General features: G+C 41.0%; 1 protein-coding gene across 2 annotated transcripts in view; it reads left to right on the top strand.

The window, feature by feature from the left end:
- The window catches only part of arap2 (ArfGAP with RhoGAP domain, ankyrin repeat and PH domain 2), a 123,569-nt gene that overhangs the window by 17,230 nt on the left and 84,120 nt on the right, over nucleotides 1-22,219 (top strand). For both annotated transcript variants that reach the window (XM_032544568.1, XM_032544569.1), the window contains exons 8-9: nucleotides 4,340-4,460; nucleotides 15,847-16,040. In XM_032544568.1, coding sequence (XP_032400459.1) covers nucleotides 4,340-4,460; nucleotides 15,847-16,040 — 315 coding nt within the window. The remainder of the gene's footprint in view (nucleotides 1-4,339; nucleotides 4,461-15,846; nucleotides 16,041-22,219) is intronic.

The following is a 22,219-nucleotide window of genomic DNA, read 5'->3' as shown; positions in this document are numbered from 1 at the left end:
ATGCACAATAACTGGACGTGGAATGACAAAAATCCAGGTTGGAGCTTCGAATCGCAGCTTTATTAGCAATTGTTTTTGTGTTGGTTATCTGCTTTTCTCCAAAGGCTGCGGCCATATTTTCATTTTCTTCTGTGCCAAAAACATGCAACATATTTAGACACAATTTGTAGTCGATCCAACTCTTTTCTTTCATGATTTTGAATATTTCCAGGTGTTTATTTTACTATATATAGCACAGCCTGAAACCTGCTAGTTTACACCAATGCAACTAGACATGACGGTGGCTAATCTCCATAGAAATGACTCTTGTACTTACGTTTTCAACTTTTGGCTTTTTGGTAGCTGGATAGAATTTGTAGCATCTTCAAATATGAAGGTGGATAGTGATAGTGAGATATTGCTATTTATTGCACCATTGGGACGAAAAGAGAGCTGAGCCACAAGGCAAAGCTTTTGATCTACCGGTCAGTTTTCATTCCTACCCTTACCTACGGTCATGAAGGCTGGGTCATGACCGAAAGAACAAGATCCAGGGTACAAGCGGCCGAAATGGGTTTTCTCAGGAGGGGGGCTGGCGTCTCCCTTAGAGATAGGGTGAGAAGCTCAGTCATCAATGGGAAGCTCGGAGTAGAGTCTCTGCTCCTTCCCGTCAAAAGGAGCCAGTTGAGGTGGTTCGAGCATTTGGTAAGGATATCTCCTGGGCGCCTCCCTAGGGAGGTGTTCCAGGAACGTCCAGCTGGAAGGAGGCCTCGGGGAAGACCCAGGACTAGGTGGAGGGAATATATCTCCAACCTGGCCTGTGAATGCCTTGGGATCTCCCAGTCGGAGCTGGTTAATGTGGCTCGGGAAAGGGGCGTTTGGGGTCCCCTACTGGAGCTGCTGCCCCCGCGACCCAATACCGGATAAGCGAGCATGGATGGATGGATGGATGGATGGATGCTATCATCAGCTGTCTGTTTCAGCCTCAGCAGCAGCTGTTTTCAGTTTAAAACACTCAAAAAACACACTGTACTCTACATTTTGGAATATGCAGGATGAATTTCAGGTGAACACTTACATGACTTACTGTATACGTATAAAAAGGCAACTGTGTGCTAACACGTTCACCATATCAATGTTATTAGGCAATGTGTAAATGTTTACAGCACTGCCCCCAGGTGGGCAAAAAATAAGGCAGTGCAGATTTAAGCATAACCCAAAACTTGATACCGAAATTCTCAGTTTTTGAACACCATAAAATTCTGGAACAGTAAAACAAGAATATGAAAGTACCATGTTGGCCTTGCATGACACACACCCTCAATATTTAATTATTGAAAAACCTGTTGACACACTTGTTGAAATGACAATGTTATGTCACATTTTAATTTTCACCCTTTTAGAGACCTGAAAGTCTTGCGGACCACCTTAATAAAGAGTTGATTTGGACTTACTTTGACATAACAGCTCTGCCTGGATAATTCATCTTTAGAATCCTTAAGAAGTCCCACTTGGTGAAACAGTAAGGGTGCATTGTTAACCACAGGCAATTTCTGAAAGGTGCAGTTTTTTGCTCCAACCAGTTGGTGTCCTCATGCCTCCATTGAATTGCACTGCTTTGCAGATGCCAGAATCTTAACTTCATACTGATAGAAAACTCTTACCACCCTCTTTACCCTCCTCCCTGCTTTCGCCACATGCTGCCACCATTATTGTAGGCTTTAGCTCCATTGCTCTGCCTTAATTGTTTCCTGAAGTTTACCAGGTTGTTTTTGAGAAGAAAGTAGACATAGGTATCCACGCAGGATAGGTGCTTCCACAAAAGAAAATGAAGTTGCACTGCCATGCAAAATGACATTGGTTGACAAGGGTAGTGATGTGAGAAGGGCCAGAATGAAAGCAAGTGGGAGTGAGGGAGCTGAAAGTGGGAGGGAGGTCAGAGTGAGGGGAAATCAGTGTGGAGGAGATCTTTGGCAGAGGGAGGTGAGTCAGGTGTGTGTGTTATTGGAGAAAGAGAGATAGTTAGGGCTCATTGCTTCCTTGGCAGTCCATCCTCTTGAGATTAGTCTATAAGTGTGTGTGTGTGTGTGCGCATGTGCGTGCGGGGCTGCAATACATGGCGTTGTGTCTGAATCTAAGGTTTTAAAACTGACCGCTTCTTTTAATCGTCTCTCCGCAGAGTTGGCTGAGTATTTACAGATGCACAACTCGCAATTAAACAACTCTCTCCTTCCTGACCCCAAAAGTAGAATTAAAACAAGTAATTACTGTTAGCCTACAGTATGCTGTGGTATAATTATCAGCACACAGCCACCAAGCTTATCCACACACACACACACACACACACACACACACACACAGACACACACAGACACAGACACACACGCACTCTTACTTTCTCCTTTCCTCACCTTTCTTTAACTTCTGTCTAAATTTAGAGAGTGAAAGGGGGCGGGATATTGGTGTGAAGATCCCTGGGAGAGAAACGCACAAGGCTGGATGTCGTTAATTAGGTTGAGCCACTTCTTGCCATTGTTAACATCCTGTTTTAATAGGAGAAGGACCCCTCTCTGAGCATCTTAGGCATCTTCATTTTGACATGATGTTGCTCTTTGCTCCTCTTCTCCTCCAGCTGCATCTCCTTCTCTCCCTGATGATGGAATTCCACTGTTCACTCTTCTTCCATTTTTATCCCTTCTGTATTGTATCTCTTATCGCTCTTTTTCATTTTCTTTCTCTCAGTCCTCTCCTTGGCCCTTCACACAAACCTAATTTCTTCTTTTTTTTCAAATTTCACGCTCCCTCCATCCATCCATCCCTCCCTCCGCCCCGCTCTCCCTAACTGACTGTGCCGGCTGGTATATTTTTGGCTGTATGGTCTCTAGAAATAGGCTTTTGTGACTGGCAAGGTCACTGGCTTAATTAAGGATGGCGAGAGGGAGTCAGAAGTTCACTTCCTTTTCTTCCTCAATTCATCCTTCCTTCGCTTACCTCGCACTGTGTCTTTGCTGGATATGATCGCGGCAGTACAGTAGCGCAAACATACAGTATTGGGCATGGCAATCCCCACAAGCCGTTCCAATGTGCTCAGGACCGCAGAGAATCAAAATTCCGGTCAAGCTGGTTGAAAAGCTACAGAGAAAAAAAAGGGATGTCAGTTTTTTTTCTTCATATTTTTCAATGATAATGACATTATCAACATGAATAATGCAATGTCTGCAACAACCCTTTTCTTTTCCTTTTCTTATTACTCTGTGATTTTCACACCGCTACAGAAGCGTAATGTACTATCCCCTGGTTCACACTATTGCGAGCACATTACATTATCTGACATGTTCTTAGCTTTTTCCTACTACTTTAAGGGCATTTCTCCGTTATACTCGCCACATAATGATTTGAATACTGATTTGCTGGTGGTACCATTCTTTCCTTGGGATAATATTGACGTTTGATTTCTGTTTTTATGCCCCTTCTGTCTCCTTTTCTTGTTGACAATGACCCAGTACTTTAATTGCCATTGTCAAGGGAGCATGTAAAAAGGGTCATGAAGCCTCCAGTGCAACATCCTCCATATTTAGATACCTCTACCAGAGCTGCAGGGGAAAAACATTGGGGTAATGAAACAATACACACACACAGCTCAATCCCACTTTACCCAACAAGCTCTTCCTGTGCTTTACCCAAATCCCCACCACAGCGTGCCTGTCTCTTCTTAAACATTTGTGAAGTTTGTTTTCAGCTTGTAGATTTGTTTTATGATGTCTCCTAACACCCATGACTGTGTTGTGCATTTGGGCTTCTTTAATGATATGTGATTCAGTTTTTTTGGTAGTTTCCTGCTTCTCCATTTCAAATCACACCTATTTCAAGACTATAATTTCAGTTAATTGTGTTAATGAAAACAACATCTATTCAAATCGGTCCTGGCTTGCCTAACTGCATGCAGCTCATATGAAAACATACTATGGGGCTCCTTTTTGTATTTTTGATTGAAATGCTTCTAATCCAAGAGCTCTGTACCATTTATCAACGTTATATCTTGAAAGGAAACAGGGAAGCTATTTCTGCATATAATATTTGATGGGTAATGGCTCTGGTCTGATGAGGATGCCCGTCAAAGCCATTTCAAATTGAATACGATCCTAGTGGACGGTAATACAACTCAGAATTCCACATGTATTGATTGAAACAATGCTCTTGAATATGGTAATTTTGGGTCTACACATGGAAAAAAATAAGCAACAATTCAACAACATTATTAGTATGCATGAAGCTGTACGTGTCTGCTTGGGTTTATATACCTATTAAGTATATTCTTTTTCATCAGCTCTTATCCTTTTGTTTGTGTCTCTCTGTTTAGGAGATGTACTCCAAAGGAATGATCCTGGCCAGTGCGATCAGAAAGGTGCGAGGGCTGGGTGACAACAAGTTTGAGGTCGTCACCTCCCTTCGAACCTTCATATTCCGGGCTGAAAGAGAAGGTACAACACGTGCATCCTTCACTTTTTTCTTCTGCATTTTGCAGCCATTTATCAGTTATTGGTTCTGTTTAGCTGATCAGTCTACTTCTGTTGGTCTGATCATCATGATTTCCTGTTTAGCATTGTTTTTCTCTCTAGTTCTCTCTGTCCTTCCTTCTCATTCTTACCTCACTCTCTCTAAATGTGGTAATCTTCTGCTTCACCCCTTTCCCCCTTTTTTGTCCCTCTCTCCTCATGCAGTTTACTTTGCCATTTATCTCTCAAAGACATTTTTTCAATGTGATTGACTGTTTTGCATCATTCAAAATCATTTTGCAAGCTACCTATATGTAAAGAAAATAGTTCTAAATTTTAGAAAATTTGCCTTCGTTCAGGGTGTGATATGAGAAGATTAATACCATGTCTGTGCCTTACAGTAAGTACAGAGTTGGGGTGTTTATCCTAGCTTCGCATAAACGTGCCTGACTTTGTCTGAATTAGAAAAATACAGCTTCTAAAATCTCAAAAGATCACTGTTTAACATGTTATATTTTAAAAGATTGTGGTATTCCAGGGAGTTACATGCTGAAATATCAGTGACTGTGTGCCCAAGACTTTTAGTACCAGTGTGCCTGGACGGAAACCAAAGCAAAATCTGTGCTCACTAGCCAGATTTTTCATCCAAATGCAATGCAAATTTTGAGAAAATCTGCAAAAGAAAATGCGAATGATTGCTTGTTTCCACGCACTACCGTTATGTGATTTTTAGGAGTTAGTTCATGGCGATAAGTGCCAATTCTCCAGTCGGAAAACCATTATACAGAAGAAGAGGCCTCAAAAAGATGACCTACTTAAAAGACATTTCTTTCACTCTTTGTTTCTCTCTGTTTATCAGACCACAAATGAGACAAGAATTAGCTAGGTGGCTAAGGTTCCAAGGTTCATGTACTCATTTAAGAAAACCTCACACATTAATAGGGCTGTTTTTTTTTTAAATTTAGGTAGAGCAGATTAGTTGTTTCCCCCTACTTCCAGTTTTTTTGCTAAGCTAGGCTAAAGAGGTCCTGACTCCACTGTCTTACTTAACACACATTTCGTCTAATTAAATTTTACTCTCAGAAAAAAGCAAATAAGCATTTTCCTCAAAATGTCAAACTATTTTTTTAAAGCATTTTTCAGAATACATACTTTCGTGTAAATGCTCTATGAATATTATGCCATGTAAATGGTGCAATGGTGCCGAGGGAGATCTTGGTGGCAGTAATGACTTCATGTCCCTGTCTGAATCAATGTTATTAAGTTAATCTAAAAAAAAAAAAGAAGAACAAATTCTCTAATCTCCCAGGAACTGTCCTTTTAATAGTCTCGTTCCTCCTTCCTCTTCCTCTCTTCATCCCTCTGTCAGACAAAACGGTAAGAGTTGTATTGTCTTTCAGCCCGAAGCTTTCTCTGTGTCGGCCTTAATAAGAGGGGAAAGAGACACCTTCCGCTCCTTACCTCCTGCCGGCTTGGTGGCAGTCTATTAGGCAGCTCAGGTCAAACTGAGAGTCCGTCTCTAGGGTCAGATGTTGGGCAACAGCTATCGATTCTTTTAGTAATCGAGTATTCCACCGTATATTCCATTGATTAATGGAGTAATCGGATAAGAAATACTTTTGCTCTATAGTAATCCACTACTATTGCTGTATACTAAAAAAATGATGACGGCACTCATGTGCATATTAAGTAGCCATGCACGAGGGGGGAGGGGCTGGTTTGTCTCTGGCAGCAGCTAAGTTTTCAAAGATTAGTAGCAAACTAATAAATAGATTACAAACCGATAGCTTCTGTTTTAAATTGTTTGTAAAACATTGCTATTTGCAGAGTTGCGTAAGCTGTGTGAAACAGCGTGGTGGACAGCAGGAGAGCAGCAGACGTTTGTTACCTTGTGTCGTGGAGGAGTACACTGGATGTTTTCTACTGAGATGATGTAGCAGCATGTTTACAGCTTAAAATGATCCCAAACTTTCTGTCGTTTTCTCTCGGCTGTCTCTTCTCTTAGACTTTTCACTATTTTTGCCGTCATCCTTAATTTGTAATCTGCGCTGTCATTCTTGTGTCCACAGAAGCATCTGCCTGTTGAGCGCTAGTAATAATCCTACGTGCGGAAACTCATTGAGCGGTACGTTAGTTACACTAACTGTAATCGAATTAAGAAAGTTTTTCGAGGAATCGTTTCAGCCCTAGTCAGATGTTGTCCGTCATTCGATGAGTAAGATTGGACAACGTGAGCTTTGCATGGTTAGGAACCTTTGACTCATTGTGTGGCATAGTGTAAATATATGGTGGAACTAAAATATCTTTGAGATTATTGAGACATAAATGTAAGTTTTTGACATCTGTTGAGCGAGGAATAGGATTATCGATATTTGACATACAGTAATCATCATTGACATTGAGCATCTGCTCATTGCTCTTGATGAGTTCAACTAGTCATTTATTGTTTATTGCTCAGTTAGAAATAATTGTAATGCTCACTTGTTCAAGCCGGCACTGATGGATAGAGTGTTTCTGGACTGGAGGGGAAGAGTGCTGTGTTGTATGGGGGTTCTTTACACAGATGATAAATTTGCTTAATTTCTAAAGCTCCAAACTAAGAATTGCCTTCCCCAACAACATTTTTATTGCTACCTGCAAGTCAGGCATTTTGTAAGGGAGTGTATCCAAGAATTCACAACCAAACCAATGAGTCACACTTTTATTAGTTTACTCCTCTATCAGCCTGATTTGAAAGAATTTGATCTCCCGTTTTGTCATTGCTTTTACAACACCAGTAGAAGCGGGTCATCTCAAGGAGGCCTGGGCAGCTGAATTGGTGCTCCGGTGTCAGATGAACTGCGGGAGTAAGGTTTGTTTGCTATACAGAGCAGTTCCATTAGCTCTAGATACAGATCAATTCAATTTAAAGTCTTACACAGACTGCAATACTCCAAAACCAAACTTAACAAGATTTTTGAATCAGTTTTCTTCCTGTGTGACAGATGTGTTATCTCAGAGGGATCACTGTCACACTTACTCTTGCACTGTCCAGTGTTAAGTAATTTCTGGAGTTACATATAACATTGTCAGATAAATATCCAGCCGTATGGTAATCTGGCTACTTTTGATTAGATTGATCGTACAGAGGCCCTTCTGTTCCATCAGACACACATTTTTAGAGCAGGCGTGCTTGCAGCTAAACAAATAATATTTGGAAGTCTCCACTGTTCCCATGTTTTAAGAGGTGACTCAATAAAATCTTTCCATGGCGAAGATGGAACAGATTCCTTTAGGCAGAGGGTCGCAAAGGGTTGCTTCTTGAAGATGTGGAAACCATTCTTGGTGTTGCTTGATTGGACCTCAATGCCTTTTTTTTCATTTGCGTGTTTGCTGCTGTGCTAGGCCCTTGATCTGAGCAGATTTGAAACTTTTACTTTATTGTTCTGGCTGCTCTCCACCTGTGTTTTTCTATTCATTTCTTTTTTTCTGTCTGTCTGTTCTTTTTTGCTTGCTGTTTTGTCTGGTTGGATGTGTGGCTGTTGGAAAAAATTATTTAAAAAAATAAAAATAAAATAAATGTAATGCTAAAGCTGTTTAAGTAGATTCTAATGCATCACTGACAAAATATGTCATTAATCAGGTGACAAAATGTTCTTGACTCTAGTGTCTATACTTCAGTACATTTTTAAGGAAAACTTGAGCTGATAAACCCATAGCATTGTCTTAAACTGCTTTTTTTTCTCTGACCCAAGCTACCAAAAAATCAATCAATTACAGCTTTAAGATAATAATTTACTAGACAGCAGTGGATGTATTTGATACAAGCTACATCTAAAATCCTTGGACTCATTGACACATTGTACATCTGTATAAAATGCGTCTTGTGCTTGGTGGCATTAGTCCTTTTATTATCAGCTAAAAACCATCTCCAATCTCCTTTTTCTACAATTTTGCATCACCTCCGGTTTATAAAAAAAGCAAGGCACCTGCAAGGCAAGGAAAGAAGAACCAGCGGTTCTTCCTTCTTGCCCTGTCGATTCAGTGCATCATCATATTGATATCTGCCAGCTTTTTTTGTCCGTTTATGAGACGCGGGTCCTCAGCAGCATCATTTATCACGCTGTCTGTTAGCTGATTGTCATACGTCACACCCAGCTGTCCTGACAAGCGCTGGGAGGGGAGAATGCTCTCTGATTTGGAGATGGCCTCTGACTGCCTGGGATCAGTGGGGAGCCTCTCGCTGAGGTGGTTGCTGCCGTCAGAAGAAAGGGTTGGAAGGCGAGATAGAGAGGTAAAAACAGAAGGAGGAGAAAACTTCCCTCATCATCTCATGCATCTTTAAACAGGCCCACTCGCCTTGTGGCGGAGAGTCATCAATCTTTGGGGAAACGCATGAGAAAGAGGGAGACATGAGGAGACAGAGGGAAAGAGGAGGAGTAGGTTAGTGAAGTGGAGGTATGGAGCTGCTGGGCAGACGCAGTAGGGGTGAGAGGGGGAGAAAATGGTAGAGTGATGGTCAGAGGAGTGTGCGAGAGTGTAAAGGCACCCATGAGGGACATTAAAAGAAGGGGATAGGGGAAACAAGGGAATGAGGCGAATAATGAGGGAATAACAGGGATGGATAGAGCGAGAGAGGGAGACACGCAATCTCGGTGTGAACAAGCAACAGAGAGGTAAAGGCAGAGATGGCAGCGAGAGATGAAAAGGGCAGAGTGAAGATGGAGAGAGAGAAAAGGAGGAGGGAGAAGTGAGTGAATAATTGAAGGCCACCGGAGAGAGTGTGCACACAGCTGTCGGCTGATTCTCCACTTGGTCCGCAGGTGGCCTCTTCCCTCAGGTACTGTCAGCTAGAGAGAGAAGAGATGGAAGGAGGAAGGAAGGCAGGTAAGGGGAGAGAAGAAGAGCAAGAAAAGAGGGGGAGGGAGTGGTGTGGAGAGCAGTGGTAGCAATGGTAGAGAAGAAAGCGAGAGGAAAGGAGAGTTTGCCTGGAAGAGACAGGGCGGAGAGTGATGGAAAGTGGTCAGGACAAGAAAGGGAGTGTTAGAGGGAGGATGCAGACAAATGCGCTACAAGAGAGAAGATGGGATTTATGGTGTAAAGAAATGTTAATGATTTGTATTCTGATGCTTTGGCAATTGCCTTTCAACAAAGCCTGCTCCTAACACATGTTAGTTTAGTTTGAGATGACAGGAAAGAAGGTACAAGAGAGATGTAGAAATAAAAACAAAAGGGTTGGGAAACGGCCAGAGAGAGACTGATGGTAGATATATACACTCAGGAGGACATAGAGTGGGAGTAAAGTATTATCTGTAGTAAATACTTCAAGTTGCATCATTTCATATTTCTCTACCCAGCGGCGGGTTTTAACATTTAACAAGTTAACAAACACACAACATAACGTAACATCAGCTTGTTATCTATTGTTGAGCATAATTACCAAGCAATGAGACTGTTGAGCCGAGGTCCAAAATGCCAAGATAGCAAAGTTCTGACATTATTGACATAAGCAGCATAAATACATTTTAATTAGATTGTAATATATCAAAATATGTAACATGCACATTTTGGATAGGGTTCCCATAAATTTGATTATTAATGAATTCTGAACTGTGTAATATGACAGTGAATCTAAATGACCTCAGATGTGCAGTGCTGTATCTTTGGGATTTTGGGGATTATACTACAATTTCTTGCTACTTACTTTAAATATATCTGTGGTAAGACAACACTGGCTGATAATATTGTCCATGTCGGTGTATTGGTCAGGATCAAGTAAGACTCATTCAGTTTTATAAAAGGTAGTAATATGGCAAACTTACTGTAGATTATACATTGAAGAGTAATGTAAACATTTAATTCTGTGTTGTGCATGTATGTTGGGTGAGAGGACTGAAATGACGTATAACATATCTTAATCCCTCTACATAGGATTTTTTATTTTTTATTCCTCTTGATGGAGACTGTGTGGGAGGCTTCTAAGATCTCTGTTGAGCACTAAGTGGACCTGGCTCTTATCTCATCCACTTTCAATGTGGATGATCTGCCTCTCTCCTGGTCTCTCTCCATGTAAAGTGGTGGAATAGCCTTTCAAAATACAGAGTTTTACACATATATCCCTTAACAAGAGATGAAGCTAGATGTGGCTGTTGGGTTGCCGTGCACTCCTTTTATGTGCATGCAGAGGTGAGGGCATGTTTGCACACTGAGTGAAAATAATTTTTGGAAGCATGCTGGAGGTTCATGTACAAGACTATGTGCACTGCACTGCACAAACAACAACATACAGTCAATCATATGCAGGACATATTCAGACGCACAAGTCGGATGCACACGTGCCAACACGCAGTCGTGCAGGCATGCCACGTCTCCTTGATTTCTCTCAAAACTCCCACCTCCTTTCTCGCTATAGCCTTCCCTCCTGCGCTCAGATTGACAGCTTTGGCGAAGACGAGAGCGGAGGGAGAGAGGAAGGACCTGAATAACTGAACAGGCAAATAAGTTAGCGCAGGACAAGTAATGGAACTCAGAAAGCAAGGGTGGAAACGGAACAGTAAAGTTCCGTTGTAAAGAGCATTCAATAATTAAGTAGGCCATTCATTTTTGATACCAGCTCTTTGTAAATTCATAAGAATCTGGGGGGTAGCCAGGCCAGAGCTGAGTTCGGGACCAGGCAGTAGATATAGAATTTGGGAGCTCAGGAGGGTACACTTGTGTGTGTGTGTGTGTGTGTGTGTGTGTGTGTGTGTGTGTGTGTGTGTGTGTGTGTGTGTGTGTGTGTGTGTGTGTGTGTGTGTGTGTGTGTGTGTGTGTGTGTGTGTGTGTGTGTGTGTGTGTGTGTGTGTGTGTGTGTGTAGGAAACTCATACTGAGTCTGCTCTGATCCACTCGGGTAAATATGTCCTTCAGGTGTTTCAACAAATATGATTGGAACTTTGCCAGACTCTGAATCTTGCTTACCTGGCCAAGTGGACCCATGAAGACCTAAAAAGGTCAGGGTTGCCATGAAGATCCATTACTGTCTCAAACAAACTTGCAGTTTCCCACTTGCCCCAAACACATCATGAAGCCAAATGTGTGGCTCTAACCCTGCGTTGATAGGCATCCAAAAACGTCATCATTCACGTCACTTCATGTGGGAATCAGCGGGGGGAATCTAGGGCTAGATTTTGCTAACAGAGTTTCCTAGTTGGTGACGCATTGTTGACATCTGACGTTTGACATAGGCGGCTTTTGGTGCACTGAAAATACTTCTATGACAATAAACTGTTTATTGTGGACAAATACCTCTGCCAAGAAACATACACAGACATAACATGTTTCAAATAATTTATAAGTAGGCCTATGTATAAAAAAAAACTAACACCTTATCCGTGTCCTTTACCGTTCATACATGCCGATGTGCTGTTTGTATGCCCGCATAAGAAAACCGCAGCAAATCTTTGTTATCGTGGCCTCCATGGTTTAACACTCCTGATGCTCTAGGCTATGCCTAACAGTTGGTGGCATGCTACAAGTTGTTATGCTAAACGCCACTATAACAGAAGAAGAAGAACACGCATCCCGACCATGTGAACGCTGACAGTCGGAAAAACAACGTAATCACGGGGGTGGATCCTAATATGTTTTCTATCATTTTTTTCCCTTGATATATTTCAAAGGTTGCTGGAGATGCTTGTAGAATAAATTGGTAACCACCACCACAGGCATCTGCCGCTGATATTTTAAGACTTAATTATACCAAACAAGTAATCAACAAATGTTTAAACTTACCCTTTTGTCTAGGAATGAAGGCCATCACTGTGTTTCAGCCTTTAATTTTTTTTGCATCTGCACAGTATTCTTTTTCTTTTTTCAAGGATGTGAAGCTGACTTCCAACCTGGTGCATACACAATTTACTCAACCAGAATCATGTTGTGATGGCAGCTATGATTGATGCTGACTTAAGAGGATATAAGGAATGGAGTATTGCATAAAGCAGGGGAAGGATGTCATATTCACTATATTATACTACTATATTTACTATTTAGGCAGACCACGCCATACAACGGTGATCGGTTATCATTGCAAGTGTGAAAAATATGACTCATATTAACACGGAGTCCCTACTAGCTACAAGGCTTTTTGTTGTTATTGTTGTTGCTGTGGGACAAAAGGGAAAACACACATTTTTTCCAATGTGGAGATCAATAAAGTATCACAAAACAATTATTCTCTTTATTCTTAAATTGACACGCCTCAATAGTATAATTTGTTAATCTCCTACAAACATTTCCCCATGCTTCCTTAGCCCACATAGCTGATAGTACAATTGATTGTGGTGACATGATTTGTGTGTCTGTGGGTTTTCCTATTTTGACAAAGAACTAGCCCTTAATAAGCATAATAATGGATGATACAATGAAACAGAGAAGCGATTAAACCAAGTAAATGCTTCTTTTCTGTACCTTGAGCTTTTCGATAAAATGCTAGAGACCCAAATACAGACATCAAGTCCTCTGTTTGGAGAACTATTGTGAGATCCTCCATCCTTTTGTTTACTCAAATTCATGGGTATCCAAAAATACATTTCCTGTGTGATGCCCCTGTGTGACCACACAAGTGCTCACTGTTATTCTGAGAGTACCAATTTGTCACTTTGTGTATTTTAGAAAAGTGTCTGTCATTCTGTCAGTGTATTTTTTTTCTTTCTTTCATAGATGAGTTGAAAGCCGCACACAGGTTTGAATTGAAGTGCATTTACTTATTAAAAAACTTTAAAAATGGTGCCTAATTGCTTTTTGTCAAATTTAAAGGTTAATCCCAACTGCTTAGTTTTTATATCAGTTTACAGATTTGTTTTTAGTGCTGTCAGTTAACGCGTTATTAACGGCGTTAACGCAAACCCATTTTAACGGCATCAATTTATTTATCGTGAGGTTAACATTCTTTTTGGCCTAACAAACTTTGTAGTTTTTTCACATGCTGTTGCAACAACTAGTAACATTAGAAAAACTACAACACCACACCGGATCTACCTAGACCGGAAACAAAACAACAGGCACGCTGCACACAATTGTTTGGGCTTGTGAGCCAACCAAAGACGTTTTGAGTGGATGGCGAGCACGAGACGCCGAAATGGATGCTAGTAAGATTCTGAATGGAAAGCTTACTTTTTTTAAATTGCCAAATAGTTCCATTGACAAGACCAAAGTGATATGTGTGTTTTGTCGTTGTGAACTGAGCTAACATTGCAGCACGTCCAGTCTGAAATACCACTTGATGGCCAAGTACACAGCTGATGAAAATCTACCCCCCCCCCCCCCCCCCCCCTTGTCTAAGTATTATTTTTACCCTTTTATTGATGGATAGTGTTACATTGTGTGAGAGATTATTTGCGCCAAGTGAGAATTTTACGTGTAAAATTGAACACTACAGTAGGCTATATTATATATCCCAATGATGTTTTCAATAAAAAACAGTTGCACAAAGCAAGCGGATCCCCTTTTTCAAGAGCACTATAATGGGAAAAAAAATGGGACAAAAAGAATCAAGGGACATTTAGAATAGATAAAAATGTGCGATTAATTGCGAGTTAACTATGACAATGCGATTAATCAGGATTAAATATTTTAATTGTTTGACAGAACTAATTTGTTTTTATTTCCTTCGTATGTCTTGTATTTAACAGTTACTTTTCTACGTGTGGTGTGTGTGTGTGTGTGTGTGTGTGTGTTTGTGTGTGGGTGTGTGTGGTGTGTGTGTGGTGTGTGTGTGTGTGTGTCTTTACAATCCTTTTGGTTTTTCTTGTGTTTCACTTTCTGGCTTTGATACACAATGTCTTGGGCGGTAGGGGAATGGGCTTCATAGCGCTGGTTTTCATGTCTTCTTTTATGTCTGTTTGAAAAGTTGCGGAGGAAGATATCTGAGAGGCCCTTTAAGTCTACTTCATTGGAATTTAAATGCTGGATGGAACACGGTGCATTGTGCTAAACTTGTGCATATTTATTAGCTGTTACCTAATCTAGGATGATTCACAATAAAATGAGATTTAGTGTTGTGTTCAAGGACAAATAGTTTTTGAAGACACTAAACATGTGAAGTGCCAGTCATAGAACCTTCCCCCAATCTGAGATTTTCCAATTATATCTTCAATATATCAACTTTAACTAGGCACAGCAGGCCTGTCAAGCATTGTATTTCTGCCTATGCATGAGGCTATAGCTGCAATAATCTGTATATCTAACCCTGCGTTCCTATCTCTTTGGATGGTGGTGTCTATGTTCAGCCTTTCCAAAAACAAAAACAAAGGACAAATGTGTCAGAAATGGATTAAACAGTGTTAGTCTGCTCTGATGTAAGCTGCAAATATTGGTGTGTCTGGCTAAATTGCTTGTTACCTTCGATAGGAACCTAGCGTTACTTCCAAGGCCGTTAGGTTAGCAAATCATTAAACTATCCAAATTAGATTATGGGGTTACTTCACAGCTAGTCACCTCTGCGGTAACGTTAGCATATCTGTCCCACACTTTATTGGGTTAGTAGTTTACACTCGAGCAACCACAGCCAGTTCATTAGCCTTGAAAATGTTACTTTTTCCCTGACACACTTAGTTTCCCTAAAAGCCTTTTCTCTTGTAAAGTTAAAAGTAAAAACATAGGGTTTGAAAATTAATGTGTAGGCTAAGCAGCCAAACAGGGTTATCTGAGAACTAAATAAAAGGATATTTGATATAATCAATTCTGCTGTGTACATCTGTATGAATTCAAGGGTCCGTTGTTTAAAAAACTACAAATGATTTCCAGTGGTAAATCTGCCACTGGTATCATTGTAAACAGAACATGTGCTGTTTGACTTTGCTCCATTGTTTTCCAGGTTGAGACAAATGAGTGGATATACTGTGGCAGCGTCTCATGAGAAGCTACATTTTTTTAATGATATACTTTAATTTGGTGGTGTGTTTGACTCAAGTTACCCCGGCCACATCTTGCTTAAGGCTTGCAAATCTCAGAGTAGCAGCTATCTATATCTCTAGTGCTAGACTTTGCACTTTTCAGCTTTGTAGGATATTCTCTTTCCAGGGGCTAAGTTCATTTTCACCAATTGTAGCTCATCCCGTCTTTCAATTACTTTTCTTATAGCCTTGGATTTTCTGTATCAGTATGCAGTGGAGTTTTAGCAGCCAACAAGCCAGTGTACGTAACTCACTGAAGGGATGTAAGAATGATGAATTAACATTATAATTCAAAGGCTTCTAAGATGCCCTGATCTCTCATTGTCTAGTTCACTTTCTGGCCTTTCTTGATTTCTTTTTTTTCTTGCTTCACTCTTTTTTTTTCTTTTTTTTTTATCACACTCACACTTGTATCTCTTATTCTCTGTTCCTGTCTCTCACTCACGCATGCGTCCACAGGGGAGCGCCAGGAGTGGATGGAAACTCTTCAGACGGCCACGCGCCCCCCTGCCTGCGGCTCCCAGAAGCGCTCCGACAGCCTCTCCCACCCCTCCTCCGCAAACAAGCGAGGCTTGCTGGAGCTCCGCGGTTACAAAGGCAGAGTGCTGGTGTCCCTGGCGGGGAGTAAAGTCAGGATCTGCAAAACAGAACAGGTACTTCCAACACCGCCGGGACTTCTCACAGGATGACAGCTTCCTTTGTGAACAAAGGAAGATAATAATCACAGCCTATTTGAAGCAGATGAGGCAGAGATGGAGATGTTCATGAAAGATATGGAGATGTTCATGAATGTGTAATCCAAAAAAGTAAATATATATATATGTGTGTGAAAATGCTTTAGGGTTCAGGGTCCCGAGATATATTGTGCTCTATTTTTGGTGGGTACAAGCACATGCTAGCGCATAGCAATGACTAGTTGAAGCCAACTTACTATTGAACTCACGCAAGTACAACTATGACCATCAATCTTGAAAGACGTGGGGAAAGGATTAACGTATAGTGTGTATATATAAAGTTTGTGGAAACCCAACTTTATTAGCAGATGGAATTTGGACTGTCTTCAGTAACAAACAAATTGGCTCCATTCCATAACCGGATTTGGACTTTTGCTGTTTGACCCCAGTGGCCACCTCTGACAAATTGATTTGTGCATGTGATGTGAATTCTAACTCGAGGTTTCTCTCTTAGACAAGGAACAATTTGGTACTTTTAGGCCCTAATCTTTTTTAGCTTTAGTGGTTGATATTCCCAATCAAATTTAGTAGTGCAGTACAGGATTTTTCTGTGCTCTAAAGACACACTTTCAAGCATAGTAGTTGCCAAAATGTCACACAGTTGGGGTGGCTGGGTATCTCTCCTGGTAGAGCCGGCACCCATGTGCTGAGGCTCTGTCCCTGACACGGTGGACGCCGGTTTGGTTCCCACCTGCAGCCCTTTGCCGCATGTCGTTCCCCCTCTATCTCCCCTTTCATGTCGAAAGCTGTCCTGTCGGAAATAAAGGCCTAGGAATGGCCTGCAAAAAGAATCTTAAAATTTCACACAGTAAACATCAGATGACAAAGTGACACCAGGTGATCCTTTGGTGTGCCAAGTGCCCTTTTGGTCCGCTTACTCATTTCTGCTATGGTTTGACCCAACGGGCAAACGTGAACCAAAACCCAAGTAATTTGTGAGCAGTGGTAGTGTCCCATTTTAATTTTCCCTAAGAGACGCATGCCATTCCTGGCTAATGCCACGCACATCTCTGAACAAATCCATCTCCATCAGAGGATCAACCCTTGTGATGTGGGTACCAAAACACTGTCTTTCTTCCGGAACCACCTTTCAGCCATGATTTTTTTTCTTTTGATTGGTCAAAATTGAAACAGCAAAGAGATATTGTAACTTCTAGTATGAGTCAATCTCGAAAAACCCTGTATCCTATTCATGACTAAAATCCGTGGAGTCTCCCTTTGAATTGCTGCTAATGTAGCATACCATGCTTACTTATCAGGCTTTGTATTAGTTTCAGACATAATTTTGGAGTCTGTTGTTGACACATGACCAAAGGGCCCAAAGAGTCTTTTAAGTAGCTGACCTAGTTAGTACTGTTGCATACTTAGAACATGTTCTAATACATTTTTTTGATAATGTATCTCCTCTTAACTGCAGAATAAAGAAGAGATACATTTTCACTTACTCATAGTTTCTCTTGAGTCTTTCTTATTTGATGTCCAATCAAATATGTCCAATCTTGAGTCCAATTAGGCCCTGATAGTTCCTGGTCACGTTCTTTGCCTACTGCTGTCCCGGCAGCAACATATACAATCTGTGATTGAAAGATTTCTCATACTCAGTGATACTATTTCTTAAAGTGCCTCACACATATTTGTGTGCATATTTATTAATGCTACACGCATTCAGCTCATCTCCATTTCTCCTTGGCTCTCATTTCATTTCACTCTATCAGTTTTGTTGTTTGCCTTTCATTATTTTCTTCATTAGCGTGAACAAACATCTTTGTTAGAATTCTCTTTTGGGTATCACTCTATGTCAGCACATTTCCACTTCCTTGATCTGAGACAGCAGGAGAAATGGAGAGAAAGAAAGAATCAGAGGGAGGACAAATTCATTGTATTATTTTAGCTTACGAGCTAAATCCCCGGCATAAATGCAACAGCAGCGGCAGTGCACGTTTTGCAGAGAGAGAAAGGGAGGCGGCAAATAAAAGACAAGAATAAGAGACAGAAACAAAGAGAGGTAGAAAGATGAAGTGTAAGGGGTGGAGGTGCAGAGGTCACATGAGTAAGAAACGAGCATTGGTGGTTTGTAAGAAAAAGCTGAGAGTGATGGAGAGTAAGAGAGCGGGGAGGTAGGTAGACCGTTGCCCTGTTCAAGTTCAGTGGAGTGGAGTATTTAATCTAACATGATGAACGAGCCTTTAGAAACATCATCCTCCCAGCTCCTCCTATACCACCGCAACCGCATTTCTCATGGTCCGTAAGCCCTGTGATGAAGCTGTGTTTAAGGTCTTTTAAACACCAAGGTAAAGAAAGTCAGACGGTGCACAAAGTGTGACACACACACACATTTACTCTGAGAATGATCTCCCTGGCATGGGCTGCATACTGTAGGCTGATTGGTCCTCCCAGAGCAAATTGTTTCACGTCTTATCATGTCATACATCACAAGTGTTTTCTGGTGTGTGTTCACTCTGGCAGTTGAAGGATTGAAATAATCGTTCGATGATCATATTTCCTTCTGTCATCTTGTAAACAATTTAGCTTCCTACTAGCTTGGTTCAGTCCAATTTCTTGGCTAAAACAAAAAATGCTTGCAAGATATCTTTTTCTCTCCCTTTCCTTCTTACTTAGCAAAAGTTACACATACAGTTGAGCCTCTTGTGGTGGGAAAGGTATTCTGAGTATACAATAACAGCGAGACTGAGGATTTAATTAATCTCTACTTTAATTAACTGTCTTTCTCATTTGCTCTTCTCAAGATCTTATTCCTAACAATTAACATCATCCCAAGACTACAAGGCCGTTTTGTAGAATTTGTGACACAAGAGTGAGTCTTGTTTCATTAAGGCCATCCTCTTGTAATGAGTTCTGTTTCTTTTTGTATACCCGATGCAACTAAAAGATAATCAGCATATTTTAAACAATCTTTATTATACTTCTGAATGCGGTAAGTGCAATTTGGTGTGCTGTTTCTGTTCACATGTGAATGTAAGTGCAATATTCTAGTTGTCAACTTTGTTTGATGTTTGGTGCTAGGTACGTACTCAACAGGACATTTATCGTAGCATTTTTATTAAAACAAAGGGCCTGCTGCTGGGAAACCATGCTGATTGGAGTGGTATGAGTAAACAGGAAAGTTAAAGTCCTTAAAAAGCAAACCAACAATGAGCTGAAAGAGGCTGAAAAGGTTTCTACGCACTAAGGGTAACTGCAGGGTTGGGTCTGCAGTTGCGAGGCTTTGGCACAGCGCTTGAAGCTATTAACAGACTGTTACTACATCACTGTATGTAAATGTAAATGTGCTGTATTTATAGCTTTTCCAGTCTTAACTGCTCAAAGCGCTTTTACATCTACAGGAAACATTCACCATTCACACACTGTGGCCGGGGCTGCCGTACAAGGTGCCACCTGCTCATCAGATAAACATTCATACACATTCACACTCCGATGCGCAGCACCGGGGGCAACTCGGGGTTCAATGTCTTGCCCAAGGACACTTTGACAATGACTGCAGGGGCGGGGATCGAACCACCAACCTTCAGAGTGGCAACCGCTATACCACTGAGCCACAGCCGCCCCGCCACTGTAGTTGCAGTGTAAAACATCTCCTAACTTTAGTACGTCATTTTCAGAATATCTGTCTTAGTTTTTACCTTAAAAATTGGTTTGGAAACTTTTACTTTTGTTTGTTGTTTGTTTACTATTAGTGCATTTATAACTTGCCTCTTTCTGTTTCCTTCTTTTTTCAATAACTTCAACTAAATTATTTGTCCTCTTCCACTACTCTTTTATTATTTATCATTATCTATAGCTATTCACTTTCCTTGACCTCTGTCTCACTGTCAGATGTTTAAAAAAAATCAAAAGTACGCATATTGAGTGTGTTCTCTTTTAAACTCACCTAGCCCTCTGCGAGTCGGTCTTAGCCTGCATGCTTTTACAGCATTGTAAGCGGTTGAGTGGACATGGAATTGGAGATAGAAGTCGAGGCTGCCTTTACTTGTCTGTCTTCTCTCAGAGCAGCTGTGGAGTGACTGACTTGCACAATAAGAGGTTGAAAGAAAGAAATTATAATTGGATGCATGACTGGAATATTAAGCGTGGGTCTTAGCTTAGCACTTACCAGGTTATGGTTATTTAGTATTTATTTTAATATATTTAGTGCCGGAACTTTGGCATTTGTTTTCTTTTTGACATGATGAATTCTTTCTTTCCCTTGTTCTTGACTGCTTTATGTATTATAATATGTGGACAAAAAGGGCATAAACCCACGCATGCGTATGACCATTTGCCATAGGGCTTTTCCCAGCTCGCCCACAAGCGCCATTATTGGCACCTATCACTTGGCTGTTGTAATTGGTTGAGTTATTTTTTACCTCTAACGCCTTCCATACCTATCCCCATCCCTCCTTTCCTCCATCCTTGGTGAATTAATTGGAGAGGTCAGGAGGCGACGGCGCACATTGAGTAGGTAACGAGTGGCGAGGGCTGGACGGCTGCTAACACCCAGTGCTCTAATTGGCTGCCTGAGAGGGATGAGGGTCATTAGGTAAAGGTGACTGCTTTGCCCTCTCAACACAGCCATGCGCTCTCATGCACATGCATTCAGTACATACAGTACAGACACGTTCCTCCTCCATGTGCAGTTATACAGTAATACATTTGTCCAGTCTTTAAATTACTGTCGAGCTTTGCATTAAGATACTCCGCTGAACTGAATGGTCTCTGAGAATGCGCTTTGAATTTAGCTTTAAACACCACACTCTCATTGTCAGGTGTCTTTAAACCTTGAAACTTACTGCATTTTAAAGAGCAATTACTGTACTTACTTATAAGTGATTGAATAGAGAAGGCAAGTTTCTGCTGCTTTCCAGCCCTCACATCAAAACTTTCTTGCTCAATTAGGATCTGGCCATAAAGTGAATTCTTGTCTCAGTCATGCTCTCTTGCTCCTTTTCTTTATCTTTCTCTGTCTATCTCTTATGTCACCCTCTTCTGAGTTCACAGTGCCTTAATTACACATAATGCTTCATAGGAACTCCACACTAGCCTGTCGCTATGTGTCCATTCCACTTGCTCTGCCTCAATATCATTGTGTAGAAGTGTTAGGAAAGGAGAATAATTGCTTCAGTCTTTCCACCACAGTTCTCTAAATGGGTTTGAAGTAGTAGTAATTGGGGCTAATGATGGTCAAATGAAGATTTTGACAACATTAGCCCCAATTGGACAAACCCAAACAATACTGAAAGATCAGGTTGGAAATACTGCAGCACGCTAATATTTCAGTAACTTCCTCGTTATGATGCAATCTGCAACATTTGGCTGCATTAAGGAGTTTGTCCCTAATTAGTTGAAGAATTTTCTAAGACCCCACCCAACACGCATATACGTCTTTCCTCTGCTAGGCCATGTATTTCCAAAAATTATCTAATCAGTAAAGATGGTGTCCTTCATTTTCTTCATTGTTTTGTGTAATTAGTGTAAATTGTTTTGTTTCACTTAGCAAAGAAAACGCATGCTCTTATAGCTGGTACAGCATGGCAGGATTTAGTGCTTCTCGCTAAGTCAGTATTCTGTAATTTGCTGTTGAGGAGTATTGAGTATTGGCGCAGCTCTCCAACACTTTTTTTCACTTATACGTTCTCCCCCTTCTTCCCTTTCCTTTGTGTTCTTGCGGTCTTTCTCTCCATGGTCTTTTGACTCATATTTTTTGGGCTTTGTCTGTGTATTTTTCTGCATTGTAATTTTGGCCGCCTGTGTTTTTTCGTTCTATTTTGATGTTGTGCCCATATGTGTGTTGGCGTAGGTGCACTTCTTCTGTCTTCCTGTCTGTTTTTCTGTCTCCGTTTGGAGCTCTAGGCTAGAGAAAATGGTCTAAACTGCGTTGAGTGTTGAGGGTGAAGAAGAGAAGGAAAAGGTGCAGAGTGATGCAGAGTTACAGTGGAGCTTATGAAAGCGGTGCTTCTGCTTCTAACCCCTATTTCTGAAATGGGACCTGGAAAACATTGAGGCTGAAAGCTTGGGTTGCTTTGGATTCCCCGGATACTGTTGTTTTGCATAGGTATACACACACACACACACACACACACACACACACACACACACACACA

The sequence above is a fragment of the Etheostoma spectabile genome, chromosome 19 (assembly GCF_008692095.1).
Source record: "Etheostoma spectabile isolate EspeVRDwgs_2016 chromosome 19, UIUC_Espe_1.0, whole genome shotgun sequence".
Classification (NCBI taxonomy): domain Eukaryota; kingdom Metazoa; phylum Chordata; class Actinopteri; order Perciformes; family Percidae; genus Etheostoma; species Etheostoma spectabile.
This window is presented reverse-complemented; position numbering and strand designations above follow the sequence as displayed.